The 24,096-nt window shown below is 41.4% G+C and overlaps 6 protein-coding genes across 6 annotated transcripts; 4 read left to right on the top strand and 2 right to left on the bottom strand.

Annotated features, from left to right (window-relative positions):
• Positions 1–4,614: 4,614 nt before the first annotated feature.
• Positions 4,615–8,639, top strand: HO133_010167 (uncharacterized protein; the record flags this gene model as incomplete). The annotated part of the gene is made up of 6 exons (XM_037301022.1): positions 4,615–4,911; positions 4,970–5,143; positions 5,948–6,041; positions 6,099–7,265; positions 7,317–7,342; positions 7,392–8,639. The coding sequence occupies 6 exons, from the start codon at positions 4,615–4,617 to the stop codon at positions 8,637–8,639; spliced, it is 3,006 nt and encodes a 1,001-aa protein (XP_037153839.1).
• Positions 8,640–9,188: 549 nt separating this feature from the next.
• Positions 9,189–10,717, top strand: HO133_010166 (uncharacterized protein; the record flags this gene model as incomplete). The annotated part of the gene is made up of 3 exons (XM_037301021.1): positions 9,189–9,419; positions 9,517–10,563; positions 10,613–10,717. 3 exons carry the CDS (start codon positions 9,189–9,191, stop codon positions 10,715–10,717), a joined length of 1,383 nt encoding a protein of 460 aa, XP_037153838.1.
• A 288-nt stretch (positions 10,718–11,005) lies between these two features.
• HO133_010165 (uncharacterized protein) lies at positions 11,006–12,018 on the top strand (the record flags this gene model as incomplete). The annotated part of the gene is made up of 2 exons (XM_037301020.1): positions 11,006–11,229; positions 11,307–12,018. The coding sequence occupies 2 exons, from the start codon at positions 11,006–11,008 to the stop codon at positions 12,016–12,018; spliced, it is 936 nt and encodes a 311-aa protein (XP_037153837.1).
• Positions 12,019–12,351: 333 nt separating this feature from the next.
• HO133_010164 (uncharacterized protein) lies at positions 12,352–13,171 on the bottom strand (the record flags this gene model as incomplete). Its single annotated transcript, XM_037301019.1, has 3 exons — positions 12,352–12,396; positions 12,471–12,560; positions 12,911–13,171. 3 exons carry the CDS (start codon positions 13,169–13,171, stop codon positions 12,352–12,354), a joined length of 396 nt encoding a protein of 131 aa, XP_037153836.1.
• Positions 13,172–13,566: 395 nt separating this feature from the next.
• On the top strand, positions 13,567–14,339 carry HO133_010163 (uncharacterized protein; the record flags this gene model as incomplete). The annotated part of the gene is made up of 4 exons (XM_037301018.1): positions 13,567–13,569; positions 13,645–14,054; positions 14,124–14,240; positions 14,330–14,339. The coding sequence occupies 4 exons, from the start codon at positions 13,567–13,569 to the stop codon at positions 14,337–14,339; spliced, it is 540 nt and encodes a 179-aa protein (XP_037153835.1).
• A 502-nt stretch (positions 14,340–14,841) lies between these two features.
• On the bottom strand, positions 14,842–16,730 carry HO133_010162 (uncharacterized protein; the record flags this gene model as incomplete). Its single annotated transcript, XM_037301017.1, has 2 exons — positions 14,842–16,376; positions 16,439–16,730. The coding sequence occupies 2 exons, from the start codon at positions 16,728–16,730 to the stop codon at positions 14,842–14,844; spliced, it is 1,827 nt and encodes a 608-aa protein (XP_037153834.1).
• Positions 16,731–24,096: the final 7,366 nt, after the last annotated feature.

Below are 24,096 nucleotides of genomic sequence, written 5' to 3'. Positions count from 1 at the left end.
TCCTGAACCTGCATCCTTGAGCCGAATGTTTCCCGCCCCTCTTAGATAACTTATTTGACCTAGGGCTCGAAGATGTTCTAAAGGGTTCTTAGTCGTGCTCCCCACTTTTGTCAAGAAAGCTCACCGATGAGGTTCTGTGCTTGGTTTCCGGGTGCAATCAGATTGCCGAGATCTACGACGTAGGGGTTGTTCTCGTCGTGCAGGCTGACAGTTTTGGCAGAAAAGGTGAAAGCATTGGTGACGGCTTGGACAAAGCCTGGGAACGTATTGCAACTTGGATGCAAATACCATGCGTGTACGCATTTTGGAAGGAGCAGTGACAGCAGCGGACACCAGCAGATTACGGACTTGAGCTTTGACAACATGTCTCTGCACTAGACGAAGAGAGTATAACTGGAAGTAGGTGACCTTGTACGTTGAGAACATGTACGAAGTCGAGAATAAGCGAGATGTAGTATTTGATCAAAGGTGGTCTGAGGAACACTCATGGTCATGACGGTGCGATTCCGTCTCCTTGAGATTGAGGAGTGAGAACAAAAGAAGATTGCCACGAGACGTGTGTATTGCTGACAGTATCAGAGAATGCTCGACTTGGAGTCGAATGTTGGTATCAGCCTTCATTATTGCCAAAAATACTGCTCGACGAACGATAGTGCTTTTTCCTCTACCCTCACAAAGGGTTAAACTCTGCGCCTCGACACAATATATTCAAAACATCGCAATTTCGCATTTAGATGCATCTCAGGTCTGGGGGCCAACTGGGCCGACCCATGAGCCCTGGAGAACGTCTGATGTGCACAACAATTGGCCCCACCAGCCCCGCTTGAATGACACAAGCTAAAGGCATTGGGTTTAATTGTTTTGTCTTAGGTATTCCGTATGAAGTAGACTAAAATAAAATATGAATGATTGCCTTCGCCTTCAAAATGGTCCTACCTGTTGAACAGATCGCGATATCTGCGTCGCCAGGAGGCTTAGCCAGCAGGGGCAACATCGAATCATCTCTAGATATACCATTAGGGTCATGAACGCAAGTATCAACAGTAAGGGAATGAGCACATCTTACCAAGCATACTCGTAGTACTTTCAGGGCTGCTAAAATCTCATTGGTGCGTGATTCGAACCTCGGTGTCTCTGAAGAAGCATATGGATCAAAGAACACAGGATGATCCTGTTAATTGAGCTGATGTTACGCTTCTCCACCGACCTTACAAAGACAACTATCGCGACATCCATTACAGCGATGAGTTTCATGCTGAACGCTATCGTTTTGAAAGGGGCGCATGACGGCGGCGAGCCAAGCCTTACTAGTACGTAAACAATGCGCCGAGGCGCCCAATGTCCTTCCAAGAAATTTTACTGCTACAAAGTCGCCTTTCGAAAGTAGGGCTCCTCCTATCGCCTCCAGCCAACATTTTGGTAAAGATGCTTTCAATGAAAAATTGATAAAAAAAAAAGAAAAAAATTGTGCCTCTCCAACAGGGACTCGAACCCTGGCCTTCCGCGAGTTGATATTTTGACAAGCGCTGTGTATATTAGCTTGGCAGATTGTCTTTTGTCATTTTGCTTACGAGATCATAACCCCTAGACTATTGGAGACGATCTGAGATTATTAGAAAATATGTCATTACTTACCTTATATAGAGTTTCAACCACATATTCCTCTACTGTCGACGCCTGTCACAGATATTAGATCACACTGTCTACATGGACGCCTGCTACTTTCTCGCTCAGGAAATCTACGATTGCGGGAGCAATTCGAACAAGCGGTATTCTGCCTACAGCAGTGTGAAGCTAAAAACGATCAACCTCTAACATGTGAACTTCGGGTATTGATAGAAAGATACGGAGGTCGGCACCAAAAGTCCTGCACATGCCAAGACACCGAGATTTATTAGTAGCCCTAACCCTGTTTTCGGAAGTCGGCCCTGTAGTAAGTTGAACTTTAGAGACATCTATTGGGCATGATAAGGGCAATGAGCCCCAAATTAGGCTCCGTTCAGGCGCGATTCCGAAGCAGATCTAGGCGCATTGTCCAGGCAAGGCGGGCCTTTATCCGAAATCTTAATGCGGGAGCCTTGGCGTCCAGGACTTTCGATGCAGACCTCCGTAAGTGGTGTTCCAGCGCTCCATTAGCGAACCCTGCAAATTTCGGTAACGGCATACTGTAGACAAGTCCCGTGGTTCTAGCAGTCTGGCAGTGCTGTTCCGGTATCGTGCATGAAGCCTGCAATCATGCCGACAGATGTCTTGTAAGGCACACTGAAAGTTCTACTTCTGACTTGTTCCTTGGTACCTTCTCTCTGAAAGTCAAGTTCTCGAGACAGAGGTTTTAGACTGGTGTTTCATTGCGTGCTGAGACCGCACTCTCTCAAATGACAGTAGAGGCCCTTTGGAGCATGGTAAGTTGGGAGACTCGGTGCGACAGGAACTCAAGGCAAACATTTGACAGAGATCGAGGACTACGACTTGGAAGTGCGATGGAAGACGGAAGTCCAAAGGATCCAATGCAACTACTAGATAACCAGGATCTAATGCTTGGTTCTCTTTCAAGCTGGTCAGGCAGGGAATACTCCGCGTTTGCAAGACTTTGATGGTCGCTATCCATGTGTACTCGGCTCTCACCCTTCCTGTTCTCCACTGTCGTCAGGCTCATTCTAGCCATTCAAAAACTCCTCCCTCAAGCAGCTTTGGATTTCAGTATCGCTCCAGGAACCCAAAGCCATGTTCGGCGAGTTCATCGCAAACAACGCTGAATCTCGGTGCTTTCAATTTCCCCCTACATAGCTTTGTCAGGACTCATCTCATCAGATGGTGAGATCATCAAGCTCTTATTGTCAGGTGATAAACTGTGAGACGAAGATGCAAAGTAAGAGGAGTTGTTACATCTGTCAAGGCTTGGGGAGCATCTATAATCCATCTGTTGAGCTTCCACTATCTCACGTATCAATACCATCAGGTGAGCGATCGCGGTCGCGACAGGATTGCAGCTACTGACCGTCATGGAATATGTTCCAGGATAGAATTTGCGCGCAAGCAAAGCTTGCAGCCTCTTTGTATCGATGTACCGATCCTGGATTATCTGTTGCACAGGCATGGTGAGGGTTCTAAGGTGCGAACGTATATGGCAACAAAGTCATGGGATGAGGATGACCGAGATTTTATGCGAACGAAGGTCAAGTGATCGGCGCAGGAGGGAACCTTAGAAGAGCTGTTCGAGACGCTTTTTTGTACACGCAATCAAGGCAATGCGGTGTGACTGCACAGCCGAGCCAAGATCTTCGTGTGCGACCCTAATGCAGCAAGGCCGTACCACATTCAGGCGCAACGATGATTTGCTGACGACATGTTTAGCGCTGATGCACCGTTCGCAATTGCCCCAACAAAAACTTACATATACCCTCAGCGCCTACTACTTTGCAGACAGCACTAAATATTCTCTTGAATATACATGTTTGAGATTCTCTAAGAAAAACCTTCAACTAAAAGGTATGAGAACATCTTCATATCTAGAGCAGACACTGTCCTTTGAGCAAAGTCCTGCGACCGATCAATACTTCGAAGTCAGGTCAAGCCATTTGTTTGAGCTTCAGGGAGGAAGCTCATGCATTGAAATCTATGTTCAACGGCCAAGCCAAGACCAGAGCATCGATGAATGGAATGTCGTACAAAACTACGACCAAAAGCAGGACTTTGAATACAATTCGGAGCCCCCGTCTCCTGTTGATTGGCACCGCTATTCAACAAGGGAACATCCTCCGCACTACGTTGGATGGCCTGGATTAGAACGGCAAAAGGTCTCAAATGCCGAGGATCTTGAAGAAATTGCAAGTGTAAGAAATCCCAGGGTCCTCATGAGTGTGCTACCTGATCTGATGGTCGAATGAAAGGCGTCAAAGAAATGCTTTCGCATATGGTGTGTGCATTGATTCACTATGATGCTATCTTCAGAAGCTACCCATTGCTCATCTCTTGTGGTAGTTTTATACAGCAGCGACATTCGTACAGTCGCCTATTGGTTACCCGGGAGCTCTTTGAGGCCTTGATGTCTCAACTAGTTATTTTCCCTCGATTCAAGGAATTCGTACTTCTTTTTGGAGCAAAACATGGGGAGAACGACATTGGCCCTCCTCAGCTACGCTTCAGGAGATTGCCTGCCCGTAAAGAAAGACTAAGCTGTCAATTGAGCGCTGGTTTTGGTATTGGCCGTTGCTCCGAATGCATGTTCGAAACTGACTCATCTAGAAATCGCGTATGGGCTCAGGTATGCAGAACTCAATAATCGGTCCGTCCAGGACCCATGGTCAATACGGCAGACAGCTATTTATCATAAGTTTAAGGCCAATGATAGATCTTCAAGTTGGGTCATGATTGCTGCATCGAAAAGGACCGAAACATCTCTGGATCGTTACATCAAGAGCTGCGAAAACATTGCTCAACTTAATCCTTTCGAGATCCATCTCATTGTGCTTGATACAGCACTGGCAAATTGGCGCCCTTACATTGTTGGCCTTACAGAAAGAATAACGCGACAGGTGCGCCCAATCTCAACTGCGCTATCCTCAAGTTTCACACTCACCGTAGAAGCAGACCGATAGAGTGCTAGTTGCGTCCATGGATGAGAAAGACTCGCTACGGCTTGCAGATTTTGAAGAAAGGCAGAGGTTGAAAGACTTCGAAGACCGCCTTATGGACATACTCCTTATATTCGATGCAACCCGTGACACTATTACATCCTTTCTTGATAGGTATCAAGAATTCTGTATTGGCTGTGGTAGTACATCGGATGATGGTGGTAGGATGGGGTCTGACTTTATAGTTTGTGCTCTTCAGGAGAGGCAAAAAGATGTCCATTCCAGCCGGAACAAAGTGAAGATCTTGCACAAAAAGGTCCAAGGAACGGCAAACTTAGTAAGCCAGCAATTTCTCGAATCGCAAGTCCACTTTACACTGATATCAAAAATTCCAGCTATCGAGTTTGCTGGACCATGGGAATGGATCCTCCCTCAAGCAGCTTGCAGAGGAAGCCAGGAAAGAGAACATCGCGATGCGGCAACTCACAGAGAAAAGCACGAAAGATGCTGCAGCAGTCAAAGTACTTACCATCATCACGTTGATTTACCTACCCGCGACGGTCGTATCAGTAAGTGGCTCCCATGTCTACATCCCTTTCCCTGTGCGTACGCTGATGAGATACTAGAACTTTTTCTCAACGCAATTCGTTAGTCAGGAGCAACATGAAGGAGGTAGTAACCGGACAGTGGTTTCCTCAAATGCGTGGCTATTTGCTGCTATTTCCATACCACTGACTTTGGGTACACTGGCGGTCTGGTGGGTGTGGGTACAATACCAGACACAGAAATCGCGGTGGCCAAAGAGAAACACGGATCAGTCTGCATGGAAAACATTCCTCGCATCACGTCGAATCCTCTGGCTCACGCAAAACTAGGGTACTTGAGCTGACTCAAATTGAAGACTCTAGTAGCCTCTTATTGCACTGCCATCCTCTCCAACATTGTGTGAAGATTAACGAAATCAACATTTTTGGTGCTATAAAAACTGCGCCTTGTCTTCGGATTGATCTACGAAAAGGATTGGTGTAGGCAGGCGGGTAGTTCATGCATCTCGGGCAGAGGTCGTATGTCCTGTGACAACCAATGAACACGGAGTCTCCACCACCATTGTAGCCGGTTCGTTTACCTAATACAACCAATCAATGTTGCCTGGGTGCGAGACGTAACGTATGCCTGCAAGGCTGTGACCCCCTTTTTTGGATAAGCTGTGCCTTGTTGAGGCTCAAATGGCAGGGCTATTGTTCCTCTACATACTCTTAGAACCCTCCACCTAAGAGCCTCGACAACCTCTCAACTTCGATTCCCCGCCTTGTTTTCAAGGAGCGCCTTTTCCATTCGGCAACACCACGAAAATGTTTTGATTTGTTGCGTAGAACAAAAATAAAGTGTTGTCACCCGTTAGTTCTGCGTCTGTTCAGCGAACAGCATCTTTCACAATGCAAGAGGCGCCTTACGGTAATGCGAGAGGTATGTACACCCAGAGTCTTACGCAATATACTGTTTTGACTTCTTGTTTGGTGACAGATCCAAATGGTGAACCTTTTGCAGAACCGTCGGAGCCGTTCAGTCGGGCGCCTTATGACAATAACAGCATTGCGGAACAGACTGCTGCCTCAACTGGGCCTCAAATTGTGTTACATCGATCCGAAGGACTTGAAGAACCCTGGAGACCCGCAATACAAAGCTCTCATAGTCTAGGAAGATCTCACTCGTCGGAGGACACGTCTTCCCGCGAAAGCCTTGACCTAGATGCTCCGGCCGTCGGCGATCCTCCGGACGCTTTCGACATACCCAAGAGCATCAAGTGCTTTTTCCATATCACTTTCGACGGGTCTACGGCTCCTGTTGCGGCCAACAGCTCGGCCATTGATTACACGGACCCCAACAGCTATCAAGAAGTTGAGAAGATCGCATTAGATCACGCCAGAGGAGCCCCCGTGGCTAAACAAATAAACTTCAAATATGGAAATTGCACGGTCATTGGCGACCACGTCGAGAAGACTGGTCTCCCACTAACAACCCGGGAGGATTGGGACGGTGTTTGCGCAATTCTGGTGAATTATTGGAGATCGGACCCTCAGCGGACACTTCGTGTCAACATCTTTCGGGACTATTTCTCCTACCGCAGTCGAGCCACCAGCGAGGCATCTTTGGCGGCCACCAAGCGTCAGGAAATTCATAGTCTGATCAAGTACGCTTCGGAAGATAAGCAGTACATTCCACGCACGGCTCTCATGAGGTTCAACTCCCTAGAGAACATTCGCGAGATCATCATCCAAGACAATCGTCTGGACATGGCACCTGAAGAGAAAGAACACTTCATACAAATCGTGCACTCAATTGCCCCCCGGCTACTAGCGCTGTGTGTATATGCTAAGTTGAAGATGGAGTGCCTCAACATACTTCTGGCAAAACGTTTTAGCGATGCAAATCTGCCTCAGCAACGTCAGGACTGTTGTCACGACAAGTGTGCGCCTGATTTCGCCCTCTTGTTGAGCATGCGGGGGTGCTTCACGGCGGCTCGATTTGATAACGTCGGCGAGCACCAGAACTTCCATCGCAGTGATGTCATACCAATAAACTTCATACCGGTAGAAGAAGACCAAGACGAGGTTATGAAGGCAGGTCGTCAGAGGGACCTGGAAAAAGGGATAGGAAACACTTCACGCGTAGCAGACGAGGCTAAGAAGAGTGCGTGCTGTGGATCAGGAGCCTACTCAAATGTATATCGCGTCAGGATAGACCCCGACCATCACAGACTTTTGAAGGTGAGCAGTGCTTTGTTGTTTGGCCCGTTGAGATCTAAAAGTATTACAGAACAAAGAAGCCGACTTTGCGCTAAAAGAATTCAAGGACCGGCCGCCCAGAGTCGACGACGACTTCCAACGGGAGCTGAAAGTCTTAGACGAGCTTAGCAAATACCCACTTCGACACATTGTCACGCATCGAGCGACTTGGACGCAGGAAGGCAGGTACTACATGTTGTTCCCATATGCACAATGCAACCTACGCCAATACATGGAGTGGATACGATTTGGTGCTCCAAAAAAGGAGAATATAATGTGGCTCTTACGACAATTCCGTGGCTTGGCGGAGGCACTCAAAGATATTCACAATTTGTCTGGTGCAGGCGATTTACAGTCAGCGCCGAATCTTGTTACTCATTCTGGAGGTGATCGGAAAGCGGGATATCATCATGACCTCAAGCCCGAGAACATACTTTTCTACAAGGTTTCTGGCAACTTTGAAATATCCGACTTTGGGTCTAGCAAAGTACATTCATATCGCTCAGGGAGTCATAATACTAAATCGGGTCATGGAACGGTTACCTATGAGCCGCCGGAAGCAGCAGGTGAAACATCACGACCTTACGACGTGTGGTCTCTTGGATGTGTGTTCCTGGAAATCCTCATCTGGGCCGTCTTGGGCTTCCCATCCGTCAAGAAGTTTGGGGACGAAAGGGATGACAGACGCTATCCTGGATCCCACGTGAATATCATGAAAGACGACGCCTTCTGGCAGATGCTTCAGAATGGGGACATCATGGTCCGCAAACCTGTCGAAACTTTTACCGAGATTCTAAGAGAGAAATTCTTACAGCAAAGGGACCACCCATTCATGAATGTTTTAGACTTGGTGATTAGAATGCTTGACACCGTCAAGGACACACGGATTTTGGCATTGGATGTCTACGATACTTTGGACAGGATTTACAAGCAAAAGAAAATTGACCTGGAGAACGTCAAGGATGACTCTTTGCCCGACAATGACGACGCCCAGGAGCTGTCTCCGTATCTGCCTCGATTGTCTCTCGACCCCCCTGATCGTCGCTCTCCAGAACGGACACGGGAAGGAGCTGCCGTGGCTGTCAGAAATGCTGGTAATGTTCCTGGAGACTTTCTGACCGCCTCCCCGATGAATTCAACCTCACCGCATTCTCCTCGAGTTTTGCATAGATGGAATAGTTCTGCGAGTGAATTTGTGGGACGATCTCGAAACGCTTCTATCGCATCCTCAAACATGAGCACGCATGGGCGTCACGGAAGCCATGATGAACGCAATTGATTGCTAGCCTTCCTATTTTTGCGAGGTCTGCTTTGCTCTCGGGCCGTTGCTGCATGTAGTGGGAGTTTGACCGATCATTGTATAAAGTCAGGAAGCTTCCGAAGCGGAAAGTCTTCATGTATGCGCCAGTGGACATCAGGACTGACCGGACGTGGCCTGAAACGCTGGTCTAGTCTGTATCGTATGATCTGATCAAGCCACTCGAATGCTACGCAGTCGTCTCCAACATAATTTTAGACATGTAGTATGGTGAAAGAGGTTGTAAAGGTGGCCAACGACTCGCGATAGGGCTGAGAAGGCTCGAAGGGTTCTGTACACTAGAGTATTGCATCATTTAATTGAAAGAAAGGATCCGACATCGCGAACCATCATTATTGCTAGTATTCACCCATCGAACCATCTAAATCTTTGCAGTTGACAAACAGACTCAGTCCTCACTATTCTAGAGGTCTGACCTACCAGCAAATCTAATTACGTTGATTCAAAAGAGCAGCCCGCGGTTGGGGGGACCCCGGGCGGTCAACGAAAGCTCCATACACCTCCTTGAACATGTCAAGCTTCGCACCAGACCCGCTAGGCAAAGACCCAGCGGAAGAATCCTCAAAATCATCGAAGTCTCTAAGCAAAGCTTTCTCGAGAGTAGACTTGGATGGACATGACCTCCCACCATCGCCAGCGCCTTCGAGCCCACGCAATGGCAAAAGATATGCTTTAGCGACGGAATTGGTTTACACGGAGGGAACAGACCAATACAATGCCAGCAGTACGCCCATATATCAGGTAGGAGAATCTTGAAGTGCGACAAATTTCCAGGAAGGCCCTAATGATCTTCGCCCTCATTGACTCAGCTCACATGCTGACAACGATTGTGACTCAGTCTGCAACTTTCAAGCAAACGTCTGCTGGTGGTGAAGGCGCTGAATATGACTACACACGGTCTGGCAACCCTACACGGACACATCTCGAACGGCATCTGGCCAAGATCATGTGCGCCGAACGCGCGCTCGTTGTCTCGTCTGGAATGGGAGCTCTAGACGTCATCACGAGACTGCTACGGCCTGGGGATGAAGTGGTTACCGGCGACGACCTATACGGAGGAACCAACCGATTGCTGAAATATCTTGCAACCAATGGCGGGATAATTGTTCATCATGTCGATACCACAAAACCGACGTCGGTACAGCGTGTCGTTGGACCCAAGACGGCTATGGTGCTCCTGGAAACCCCTACAAATCCTTTGATCAAGATCGTGGATATTCCTACAATAGCAAACCTTGCCCACGAAGCCAATCCCGAAGCTCTGGTTGCGGTTGACAATACCATGCTTTCGCCTCTACTACAGAACCCGCTGGAATTAGGAGCCGATATTGTCTACGAAAGTGGCACAAAGTATCTCTCTGGTCATCATGATTTGATGGCAGGCGTCTTGGCTGTCAACAGTAGCGCCATCGGCGACAAGTTGTATTTCACTATCAATGCGTCAGGCTGTGGCTTGGCACCTTTCGATTCATGGCTCCTCATGCGAGGAATCAAGACACTGAAAGTCCGAATGGAACAACAACAGTCCAATGCGCAACGGATAGCAGAATTCCTCGAATCTCATGGTTTTAAAGTGCGATATCCAGGACTCAAGTCACATCCTCAATACGCGCTTCACAACTCCATGGCACGTGGTGCAGGCGCGGTGCTATCCTTCGAAACAGGTAGTATCCACGTCAGCGAGCGGATCGTGGAAGCGGCAAAGCTGTGGGCAATAAGCGTCAGCTTTGGATGTGTCAATAGCTTGATCAGTATGCCCTGCCGTATGAGTCATGCAAGTATTGATGCAAAGACGAGGCAAGAGAGGGCTTTGCCGGAGGATATCATCAGGCTGTGTGTTGGGATCGAGGACGCTGATGACTTGATAGATGATCTTAGCAGAGCTGTAAGTACTAGCTTCTCTGAGTCGACTGGACCTTGCTAATGCCGTCAAGCTCGTTTTAGCAGGCGCCGTCAACCTCACCCCTGAGGGTTTTCATCACGCAGCTGAAAAAGGGCCTACTGCCAAGCTTGATACCCAGTCTAACAACATCTTTTAGAGCGGAAAAGCATTCAGAGCATTAGAATCTAAACCGATATCATCTGCATCACAATTTCAGATACAAAGTGATCTATAAACCCATTATCAAGAGCTAGACTTTCTGCTAAGAAGCATTGCTCGCGTGCCCTTTTACCCAATGCAGCTAGCTGATTTTTTTTTTTTTTTTCAGAAGTACCTAATCTAAGTACCTTGGATGATTTCTCTTCCTCTCATTTTCATAGTCAGCATCAAAATAGAAAATGTCGGCGATGGAGCTTAGATCTGTCTCACCAGGATATTGCAGAATATGACGCGTGAATTGGATCGTAATGGTCTTGCGGGATCCATTGGAGACAAAAATGCCCCACCAAATGTTGTCCTACCTCCATCACCACCCGATCCATCAGCAGTGATCCCTCTCAAGTCTCACGACTGGAACACGAAGAATTTGCCTTGGCGAATTACTTGTGATGTGACCGCCGCAGCCTGCGCTTCGGGCCTTGTCTCACCTTGGATAACGATCATCGATCGGTAGAGCACCCTCCCTCCTCCCTCAAACCCCCAGCTTCAACCCTCTACAGACACTTCAATTGACACCAACCACCCAGCGCGATCATCGAGAATGCCTCCAACCGCTCCACCCTCCGCACCTCCATCCGCACCTCCATCCACTCCCTCCTCACCCGCCCCCACCTCTTCCTGACCTCGAAACCCGCGCTCCTGATCTCAACCCTCTACTTCGGCACCTACGCCACAGCCAACAGCATCGACACCGTCAGCAGCACCGCCTCCAACACCTCTGCCAAAACCACCACGACCGGCCCTGCCAAATTCCTCGCCACGACCAGCGTCAACATGTCCCTCTGCCTCTACAAAGACAGCCAGTTCGCCCGCATGTTCGGCCCACCGCCCGGCATCGCGGGCGCGGCGACGAGGACGATCCCGAAGGCGAGCTACGCCCTCTTCGCGGCGCGGGACTCCCTCACCATCTTCGCGTCGTTCAACCTCCCGCCGCTCATCGCGCCCTGGCTGCCGATATCGGAGGGGTGGGAAAGGTCCGTCGGCAGGCTCGGCGTCGCGCAGTTCTTGGCCCCCGCGGGCATGCAGCTGTTCAGCACGCCGTTGCACCTGTGGGGGTTGGATCTGTACAACAGACCCACGGGCAGTGGGACGCGGTGGAGGACGAGGGTGGCCAAAGTGGGGAGGGATTGGTTGGGGAGCAGTTTGGCTCGGATGGGCAGGATTGTGCCGGCGTTTGGGGTGGGTGGGGTGGTTAACAGTGGGGTGAGGAGTAGGATGATGGGGATGCTTGAGGGGTGATGACGGTTGCGTGGTGATGCGTTACGTGCTTGCATTTATCGGGTTGCGTCGCATAGACACAGGTGTTGGCATGGCGGACGCGTTTGAAATCACAGCATGGCATATGGTATACACTCGACTCGACCCAAAGCATTCAAATACGCACGATGAATTGCATACTGTGAAGATTCTTCAAATCCTGTGACTAAGGGAGCCACCCCCATCCGCGAGCAGAGAAATCCATCTGCCCCAGGGCTTCCTAGCAAAGTGGTATCATATCGCACAACGCCAAACCCCCGATGTCCATGCATGCCCTCCAAACTCCTTTTGAGAAAGCAATATCGTGACAACGTCCTACTGGAAAATCGTCCCGCAACTGCAACACACGTAGAAAAGTTTCTGCATTCGCAAAGCCCTTAGCACACCACCACTGCAGGAAGCAGACAGGGATGCTCGAGGAGAAGACAACATACCATGCCCGTCTCCGCCGACCGCTGCTGCGACTGAAAGAACACCGCTTCCGGCTCGTGGCAGCTGGGGCACTCCTTGTTCGATCGCGGCAGCTAGACGTCAGAAAGAGCAATGTCAGCCGGGCGTGTCAAGAAGTCTTGCGCTCTGGGTTTGTGGGATGTGACATCCGCCCTCCACGTCCCCCTTCCACCTCTCCCTTCTCTCTCCCGTAGTGACCGGTCATCATCTCTCGGTCGTCGCCCGTCGTATCGGGCTCACCATCCACGTCCTCATCTTCCTCTTCCATCCCGCTCATCTCGCTCAGATGACAAACCGCCACATTCACGCCCGTCGCTTTGCCCTCGTGCTCCTCCTCCCCCTGCACGAACCCCTCCTCCCATCCCTCCTCCCCCAAATCCATCCCACAGAGCGTACAGCAGTAGAAATCAACGGGATCACCAACCGTAGGATCACTCCCCACATCCTGCGTCACCCCGGCCGTCTCCCCCACCGTGTTGTACATGTTGTTCCTGAACACGCAGCTGGAGATGGCTTCTTCGCTGAACTGGCAGGTCCGGCAGGCAAACATGAGTTTGTTGGTCATGCGGTCTTCTTTCGGGTAGAGCATGTTGCTGCATTCGCGGCAGAAGCGGAAGGTGATTTGTTCCTGGGCCTTTGTTGGTTGGGCGTCGGCGGAGATGTTGGAGGGGGCAGGTGAGGCCATGGTTAGTGGTGGTTGTGGTAAGGTGAGGGTGGTGTAGGTTTTGGTGAAGGTTCGTAGACGGTACTGTTGGTGGACAGGTTTGCAACGGTTGTTGAGTGACTGTTGTTATGAAAAGTTAGAGAGACTAAGAAGTAAAGTATGGGGATCCGGCGCGATACTGCAGCTAAAAGTCTTGGCATGAAACTCCGCGAGTCGGCGACTTCGTCTCGCACCGCGGCTCGTGTTGATTTCTGTGTTTTGGTGGGGAAACTCGTATTCCGTATTTCTCTCACATGCACTCGTGTGCTGTTATGCGATTTGAATTTTATATCTTATATCTTATATCTTATACAAACCCGCTCTCATCTGCTGACTTGATTCTTCCAAGTCTCACCAACTGACTCACAGTAGTCAATATGGTGAGTCAAATCCCCACCGGCTCTTTCTTCCCCAGACTCCCGATCCACCACCTTCTAAACCCCCTCCCCTCGCAGTCGGCCACCGACACCGGTCTCCCCACCCAATGGGAGGTCCGGCACTCCAACTCCAAAAACCTCCCCTACTACTTCAACGCCTCCACCAAAGAGTCCCGCTGGGAACCTCCCCCGGGCACGGACCCCGACAAGATCAAGACCTACATGGCCCTCCACCACAGTACCCCCGCCAACCCGTCCGCTTCTGGCGCGGCCAAAGATGGGAAAATCAGAGCGGCCCATTTGCTGGTGAAGCATAGGGACAGCAGGAGGCCGAGTAGTTGGAAGGAGCCGGAGATTAGGAGGACCAAGGAGGAGGCCTTGGAGATTTTGAGGGGCCATGAGGAGAGGGTCAAGAACGGAGAGGTCAGCTTGGGGGATCTGGCGACGAGTGAGAGCGATTGCAGTAGTGCAAGGAAGAAGGGAGATCTGTAGGTTCTTTTCATACCGAGATTGTTGTCTCACAGTGGTCGCGGACTATCGCTAATTTGAGGCTTTAGGGGATTCTTCGGACATGGGGACATGCAAAAGGAATTCGAGCAGGCGGCTTTTGCTCTCAAGCCGGGTGAAGTCAGTGGAGTTGTGGATACGGCTAGCGGAGTGCATCTAATTGAAAGGTATGTTATCTGGAGGAGATGAGGATGGTGTCACGTAATGCCGAGTCTGGCCACCCGAGCTTGGAATTGGAGGGCTGACTATTCTACAGGCTGGAGTAAGCGGATTGACGCTTGTCACGTCCAACCCAGCCTACATGGTAACTTGTTCAAAAAGCAGGGCGGGAAGCGCTGAAGCATTTCCCAGTCAACATGCAATTGACGTGCTTTGGGAAAAGTTTGCCTTTCGATTACGGGATTTTTTTCATGTACATACAAGGTTGATGGCATGTGCGCTGGGAACAGTACCATGGGCTGCCCATTCAACCATGCTGTGCTAAATGTTGATAGATGAACTCATGAATCAATACTACTGGATGACTCAATAATTTGGTGAGAAAAGCGAGATATGCTCCTTTATATTCCGAAAAGCTGTGATTATTCGATGCACCAACAGGAGAAGCGATCTGGAAAATAGTACAGAAGACGCCACGAAAGGAACATTGAGCATGGGTATCCCAGTAAATATTCCAGATCGCCCGCTGATGGCGCCAGATATACGCTCAATACGCCATGCCGCTGACCATGGCCTCGTTCTTCGTAGTGCGCTGTGCGTACCGGTAATTTACGAGGAAGCCTTCAATGACTGGACTGCTTTGGCCACCTCGTCGCTGGCCAGTCGTTCCCAAATCTTCCTAGCCTCGCCATTTACACTTCCTGCATCCCCAACCTTCTCGTAAAGCAAACGTGAGACATTCCGGTTGATGTCGGTATATTGGTCTTTTGACACGGTATTGCTCTGATAGTGAGGAGTGAGAGCGGTAGAAACCATCCTCTGTAGGTCTGTCTTGGTGGACAAAGGTATCGCAGCACGGGTGGGTGAGGTGTCTTCGGACCTTGGTGGGCTGGAGCTTTGTATAGGTGGTCGTGACCGGCGTCTAGATTTGATAGATTGTCGTATCTCATTATGCGGGCGGTGAGCAAGGGAAGTGTCTATCGGAGACCGTACGGGAGAGAACTCTGCTGGAGGGTATATTGGCTCGACCTTGGACGTCAGCGAGAGTGGCGAGCCAGGACGAGTGGCTACGGAGGGCGGTGGCGTAGTGGATCTCGCACGAGGACTGGGGTGATTCGAGGTCGTCGGTGAGGCTCCTGGAGAGGAAGGCTGAGGCGAAGAGTGACCCGTGACCGTTTGTATGTTCTGATGAGTATGGACGCCCTCCGGAGCAGTAGAAGTCTCGATTTCTCGAAGCATGGATTGTAGGAAGCTCGGGCCATTGCCTGGGGCAGCGACATTGTGGAGACCCGAGGTACGTGAACTAGTAACAGATGCTTCTGGTGTGGCGTTGATTGAGCATTCAGCATTATCGATGGTCCGTCGTGTCCTTGGCCTCTTCAGAGGTCGTTGAGGTTGAGCGTAAGATTCGGCATCCGAGGGTGAATTGGTGGCGGATTTCCTCTTTCTCTTTGGGTTTGGGTCAAGCTCGATCTCCGTTGCTTTCTCGAAGGCATTCCAAGCGCGGATCTCTTCGCGGGACTCGGGCTCTGGGACAGCAGGATGTTCGCGTGTTGCGTGAAGATCTAGAAGAGCTGATGCCGTGTCCCGGAATCTGTTCGCTCCACCTTGCCTTTCAGCAACTTGAAACCTTCGCTCCCATTGCCGAAAGTCACGACGTTGAGAAGCAGCCCTTTGTGCTCTATCGATACGAGCGGCATCGGAAGCTTCGTCGAAAGGGAAGTCAAGGTCCAGATTGAGATTATCCCAGACCGACTGCCACACTCGGGCCCAACTTGAGGAATTGGCTTGATTGCGGTTCCTTACCTGGCGTTGTTGACCGCGTGTTCGTCTATCTGCCCTGTGGTGAGGTCGTTGTGCTGGGCGATTCGAGTCGGCTGGACAAACGCTCTCAATAGCTCGCTGTGTCTCGCAGCTCTCGCAATACCAATGGCCAACTGGAACTTCTTCCAAATCAACGCAGTATGTATGGTAATAGGCGTCGCAACCATCGCACGCGAGAAGTTGCTCCTCGTTATCATCATCACCACAGACGAGACAAGGTTGGTCTTCTAGTTCTTCGTCATATTCTTCTATAAGCATAGAGGGATCGACTTCCGCAATCTGAGTTCGGTCGCTGACAGAGTAGGTGGAAACGATGGGCCCTAAAGGTGTGACTTATCAGCATGGTCTAGCACAATCCATCCAGCCGAGACGGAACACTTACCTCCAATCGTCGTGCTAAGCTCAACTTTGTTGAAATTCTGTCGGCAAATGGGGCAACTGTTGGCTCTTTCCACCCAAGGTTTCAAGCATTCGTCATGTAAACTGTGCCCGCAAGGCAATAAATGGGCTATCAAGTCAGAGTCGTGATCATCGGAGCGTGTTTGCGACCTGTGGGTGCTGGGCACTAGGCCACCATACTCATCATCTTCTGACTTGACAGCTCGAACCGCAGGGTGGGGTAGCGCATTGGCGCTTTCGAGGTCGCCAAGACAGACGATACAGGTCTCTGACATGGTGGTGATTGATGGCAATAATATTTGAAAGTGGAAGAAAAGATAGAGTCATGAAGTTGGGAAAGGTGCTTGGCTGTGTTGAGAGCGAGTTGTGTTGAAGAAAGGTCGTTTCTGGATGGTCGGATTTTTGGGTTTTTGTAGTCTGCGCTAAAAGTTAGTGCTCTGAATGGGGGGTCATGCTACTCAGCACCTGCAGCTGATAATGATGATGATGTTGATGATGGCGAATCTTCATCTTCCATGAATATGAGAATGATGTTAGGATATCCTTGAGTTTTTGTTTGGTAAACACAAGGTGTCAAAAAGATGGAAATTTAGCAGCAATGGAATTTAGATAGGAGATCTCATCACCTCACTGACTTACGGCTTCCTGGGGGAATATATGCCTGTGTTTGACAGCCTACTAAGATTCTTATAGTCGATGGAAAATTCCAACCCGTTGAAGGAATTGTCCTCGGCTGAGAAGAGGTTCTTGTCATGACATTTCGCAAGGAAGTCCAGCTTGATGCCTGCGACTTAAGATTTGTATTGCAAAAGTCGGACGCAGAATGCCTCATTTGGCAGCTGAAACCCGGGTCCTGGCCGGGCGAAGACGAGTCATTTAAGAGGTCCTGACCTCCATTCGATGCTCACTCAGATCTTCGAACCTTTCGCTGAGCGTCAGCATTGCCCACGAGGCCTGCTAGGAGCTGCTTCTTCATGCATTTGTAGTCACGTAAAGTATATGTTGCCATCTTCTCTCTTGCGCAAAGTCCGACGCTGGTGCCGTCTTCATCTTTGTGAAAGGGAGGCCTCGATGGAACTGGATCTCATTTTTGCAGCTGTGTGCTATCGTTCTACCTCGACACCGATCGGTCCATAAGGGAGCGTATCGATGGGCCTCTTTAGCTAGCTAACTCTTTCAGGTCTCCAAATATAATGTCACTTCCTCCATTGTTTTCCATACTTGAAGATCGATACAGCCGACGCGCGGTTGTAGGCAAGGTCAACCAAATACCATCAGCACGGTGGCATTATGGATGGAGTGAGATCAAGATAGTCCCTGCGTGTCCAAAGTAACAACAGATCGTCAAGATATTGAGCAGCAGATGAAAGTCTTCATGGTCCGAAGGGAATCCGCCCTGCTGTGGATGTCGGAAAGGGGTCGTCGCAGTCGACCTCGCATCTCTGGCACAGTAGCTGAGGGTGAAGCAACGCGATATTACTTCTTCCCGTCAGACATTCATGAGATACCACAAAAAGCATTGGTCAGCTTAAGTGGCCAACCTGGTTGATGGTGATGATGCCGATGGGGTTGATGAAATGCAATGGTGCGGTGAATTGAGGAGAAAATCTCGTTGATCCCTAGCGCCTTGGCAATGTAAAGTTCCTCGGTTATTTTTCGTCTGTCAAGTCCAAGGGTCCCTCTTTGGCGTCAACTGAAGCAATAATTGGAAAGCTTGCTTTCTCAATGCTTAAGACTTAAAAATAAGAATAGATACTACGCTAAGAGACTAGTAACCAATCATATCCTCAAATTTCATAATTTTCAGTTTAAAATATATCTTATTTCTTTATTTTCGATCTAAATACGAATATATTTTAAATAGAAAGTATTATAAAACTAAACTCTAATTATTAAAATACTATTTATATCTTTCTTTAATTTCTTAAACGCTATATATTATATAATAAAAAAGTAGATTATTAAAGTTATAGATCTATTTAAGCGCTTTTATATAAATTTATAAAAACGATATTTAATTAAGTATTATAATATCTATATTAAAAGTAAGAAAAATAATTATTTAATACTCGTATTTAAATAAAGTTCGATAGTTTTTAATTAAAGTTATGTAATTTTTTTCTATCGATTTTTTTCTAATTATAAGAATATCTTTAATATAATCTTTTTTAATTAAATTATCTTCGTTATATCTATTAGCTAGATAATTAATTAAATATAATTATAGATATTTAATTAATAGCTTTAAAATCGCCTTTACTACTCTTCTACGTTTTTACTTATTATATTTAATATTCTATACTCTTTCTTAATTTTAAAGTAAAGATTACTTAATAAAATTAATCTTAATACTATTATTATTTAACTTCTTAATATTTTTCTATTATATTTATAAAGAATAATTCTAAATAAAAGAGAATTAAGATATTTATAGCTTTAAAATAATAATAGCTAATTTAAAAATATATAAAAGAGATAGAATGAAAAAGATATATAAGAGAAGTAGAGATTATTTAGAAATATCTACTACGTAAATAAAGAGTTTAAAAAAAATATTATATATATAAGATAATAAGAGTAATATATTATAGAATAACTTCTTCGAGTTCTCTTACGTCTATATTAAGTTTTATATATATATTTATTCGCTATAAAATATATAATATTTATAAACTATTAAATATTATAATATTATATCTAGACTTTATCTATAATATTTATAAAATTTAGATTTAATAATATAAGTCTAAAAAGTATAACGTTTTATATATATATAATATATTTCTTTTATAATAAAAGAAAGTAGAGATAATATTATAGTTATTATATAATTAAATAAATCTAAAATTAACTATCTATCTTAATCGTCTTAATTAAAAATATTATTTTATTAAGATATTATAATCTTATATTCGAAATAAGAAAATTTTAATTTTAATTTATATTATAAAGAATTAAAATTTAATTATTAATTTCTATATCGAGCTTAATAAATTAGAATAAAAGATTTATAATATCTATTAAGAAATTAAATTTAATATAAAGCTTTAAATTATAAAGTTATAGATTATTTATAATTAGTATATATAATAGAATAAGGTAGAGCTAAACTAGAAAACCTTGAATTTGTATATACAGTTAATTATTAATTTCTCAGGTCTACGCTTTTTGATTAGACACCGCGGGTAAACAAATTAGCGTCCGTAATTATTAAAAAAATAGGTGTATATTATTAACATATAGAAAAACTTTTTTGTTTTCTATTAACTTTTTGAGATTTTAAATTTCAAATTTTGAAGCGTAGTCTGCACTTTTCGAATTTTTAAGAAATTTAAAATTTAGTCTTATAATTATTAAGGCGCAAGGAATTCAAATATCGCTTATTAGAGTTCGCTCGACAGCCGAACAGCCTTGACCAAAAAAAAAATAGGTACACATTATTTGATTTTAGAATAACTTTTTTATTTTCTATTAAAATTTTAAAATTTTTTGTTTAAACTATAGAGTATAATGTGGGCTTTCAGATAAAAAAAGAATTACTAAATTTAGTCTTATAGATATTTAAAGGTAAGGAATTCAGATATCGCTCACCAAAGATCGCTCACCAAAATTTACTCGACAGCCCCGATCAAAAAAAAATGATTATGAATTTAATTCATATGCCTTTACTCGTAGATATTAAAAGAATTATTTATATAGTCTTACTCTCTATTTAATTAAAAATATAATAAATTCTAAATCTCTATCTTTTTATTTATTATAATTAATAATAATAAAAGAAATATTAATTATTAGAGTATACGTTTAGATAAATATATTTTATATTAAAAGATATTAATATAAATATAAAGATTATATAATTAGCTAAATATAGAATATTTCGAAAATAATTTAAAGACTTTTATCTCTATTTTAAAAACTCTAAATATTAAATATAAAATTTTTCTCTTTAAATAAAAGTAAAAGTAAACTTAATTATAAATATTAATAAATATTTTATATATATAATTAATATATCGAGATCTAACTAGCTTACTTAATTAAATATTATTTTAATTATCGAAGATTTTATATTAATTAAAATCGATTATTCTAATTATTAATAAATAATTATATTATTAATAATATTTTAAATATTTTAAATAATAATAAGAAGAAAGATAGTAAATATATAAAGAAATATAAAATTATAAAGATTTAAAAGAATTTAAACTCTAAAAAAAGTTTTAAACGTAAATATATAGCTATAATATTTTTAATTATCTCTCTTTCTCTCGCTCTCTTAAGTCTATAAAAATAATCTCTTTAATAAAAACTTTTAAAAAGCCCTTAAAGAGCTCTTAGAAGGGTTTTTTAAATATTATAATTTTATTCTTTTTTTCCTCTTATAATCCTTTTTATTCTTCTCTATTTATTAGTTAATTTTAAATCTATAAGAAGATTACTGGCCGGAAAGATATGGAATTTTTTGAACTTAGAATTTTTCAACCTTTACCTCTTTTCTTTGAAAATTTATATCTTTATATTCTATTTATAGAATCTTATAATTCTTAAAGTCTTATAACGAGACTAGTTTATTTTATACGAGACGATTTTAAAATACGATAATTTATGTATAAAATACCGAGTAGAATTGAAAATATCCTATACCTTTTAAAATGATATCTCGAAAATTGCCTAAATCCCATATTAAATATTATATCTTTTCGGCTACTAAAGAAGATTTCTTTAATAGAAACTCTCGAAAAGTCTTTAAAGAGCTTTCGAAGAGTTTTTAAAATAATAAATTTATTAATTTTAATTATTTAATTTTAAATTATATTAGTAATCTAGAAATCTTTATTAAAGAGTTATATATATTAAATCTTATAACTAATCTATTAAAGCTTTATATACTTTAAAAATAACTTAATTATATATCTTTATCTTTAATTAAAGCGAATATCTCTCTATATTTTTTAAAATATAATATAATTAATAAATATAATTATTTATTAAATATTTATTACGTTTTCGTAACTTGGCGTAACTTAGTCTAGCGTAGCTTAATATATAACTACTTTCTTCGTTTCTTTATAGCTCTCTAGCATCTTTAATTAATTATATAGAACCATATAAAGAAATATCTTTCTCCTTTATAAAACTTCTTTTTCGAAGTATATATATGCTTCTTATATTTATAATCTTAATAATATCGTTTATATAGCGTTTTCGACGCTATTTCTAAATAATATAATCTCTTTTTATAATATTTATATAAGAAATATTAATTTTAAAAACTACGTTAAATATTTTATAAGATATAAAAATAATAAATTTATATAATACTCTTACTTTTATTAATTATTTTTTTAATATTATAATAAAAGCGTAATTTAGAGAGATTAATAAATAAATTTAAAAGAGTCTAGCTAACTATAATATAGATCTTAATAAATTATAAAATCTTATTATTAATAATAATAAAAAGATCTTAAATATTTTAATTTAAAAGATTTAAAATTTATAAGATATACGTTTCTATTAATAGCGAGTAAAGATCGAATTAAAGTTATTTATTTACTATTAAATTTTTTTAAGTATCTTCTTTATTATTAATATTACTAATTTTTAATAATATAATCTTTATAAATATATATTTAATATTATAATATAGCCTTTTATCTAATTTAATAAAATTCTTATATTATAATTAAGTATTTAAATTTATACTTTTATCTTCTATTTAAGTATATATTATATAAGAAATTTAATCTTTTAAATTATTAATATCGATTTAAATAGTAATTATAAGAAAGTAATTATATTTATAAATTTTAATAAATTTATAATATATTAGATATTAATTAAATTATTAAATATTTTAAATATTAAGAGACTAAAATTATCGCTATTAATTTAAATAGCTACTTAATTTCTATAGTAAAGTATTTATTTAATTATACTTTTATAAATTATATTAATACTCTTTATAAATTAATAAAGCTTTTTAATCGAATATAGTATTATAAATATATATAAAAGTATTATTAATAATATAATAAAACTATTAAAGAAGTTAGAGATTAATTTACTTTTCTATAATTAAAATAAAAGACTTTTATTATTAATAATTATAGTAATTTTATTTACTAGCCGAAAAGATATAATATATCTTATAAGATATTTTATATTAAGTAATATTATATCGTATTCGAGTATAGTATAAGTAAGATCGAATATTATATCATTTTTCTAATATAAATTCGAGATCTTAACGAGATATATTATATTATAATATAATATATATATAAAATATCTCGATTAAAATTTCTATATTTATAGAATAATTCGACTAAGATATATAGAATATATTTATTTTTCTTTATTAAGAGAAAGAGAATATAAAAAGTAATTTAATATAGCTATTTATCTTCTTATTAATAGTAATAATTAAAATAATAATTAAAACGATAAACGTCTCTATTCTTCTTCTTAAAATTATAATATAAAAAAATATTCTAAATTTTAAATCTTTAAATATTATAAAAATAAAATTCTATAATTATTTTTATTTATATATTCGCTTTAACGCGTTAGATAAATTTAATAGATTTTATATTTATTCTTCTCTTAAACTCTCCGCTACTCTTCTATTCTACTCTATCGCGATTCTTTTAAATATTTTAAATCTATCTCTATCTAATTAAACTTATTAATTATTTATAAATAAATTCGCTTTTTAAATTATTTTAGATCTTTTTATTAAGATTAGATTTATTATTATTAATTCTTTCTAACTATAAACTTATTAATTATTTCTTTATATATTATAAAGTATTAGTAATATATCTTAATAAATTTATAAATATTAAATTTATTAAAATACTTTTTATAAGCTTATTATCTTTATTAATATAATTATTATAATTATTAATTAAGTTTTTATATAAAGTACTATTAACTCTTTTAATCTAATTTAATATATTAAAATCTTTTTTAAAATTAAATATAATCTATTTAAGCTCGTTTTTTTAATATTTTATATAAAAAATTATTATTAGAATATAAAATATCGCTAATAAATAATATTTTTAAGTATTATAATATCTTTTAGCTATTAAAAAATATCGTTTATATATAATAATCTTCGCGAAAGAATAAAGAATATTATAAACTATTTAAATAATTATAGCGTATTTAAACTTTAATTTTTTATTATTATTTTAAAATAAAAAGATTTACTAGATTATTAAAAGAAGTTTTATAAAGATTAGAAATAAGATTATAATTAAAATAATAATTAGAAAACTTATTATTTCTTCTATATTACTAAAGTTAATTATATTTATTCTTATTATTTAAATTTTTAATCTTAAATTTTATTATTTAATTAAATATATTTTTATTTAATTAACTTATTCGCTTAGCTCTTTATAATTAACTACTTATATTAATATCTTAATAATTTTAGAATATTCTTATAAGTACTTTTTAATAAATCTTTATCTATAATTATTTTTTAATATTAATCTTTTAATTTAATCTTTTTAATTTTATATTATTATAATTTAAATATAAAAGTATAATTTATTTATATAGATAGTTTAAATTTAATTAAGTTTAATTATAATAGATAGCTAATTTCTTAGAAGCTATTTA

This window comes from Letharia lupina (assembly GCF_014066315.1).
Source record: "Letharia lupina isolate WasteWater1 chromosome Unknown contig_8, whole genome shotgun sequence".
Classification (NCBI taxonomy): domain Eukaryota; kingdom Fungi; phylum Ascomycota; class Lecanoromycetes; order Lecanorales; family Parmeliaceae; genus Letharia; species Letharia lupina.
This window is presented reverse-complemented; position numbering and strand designations above follow the sequence as displayed.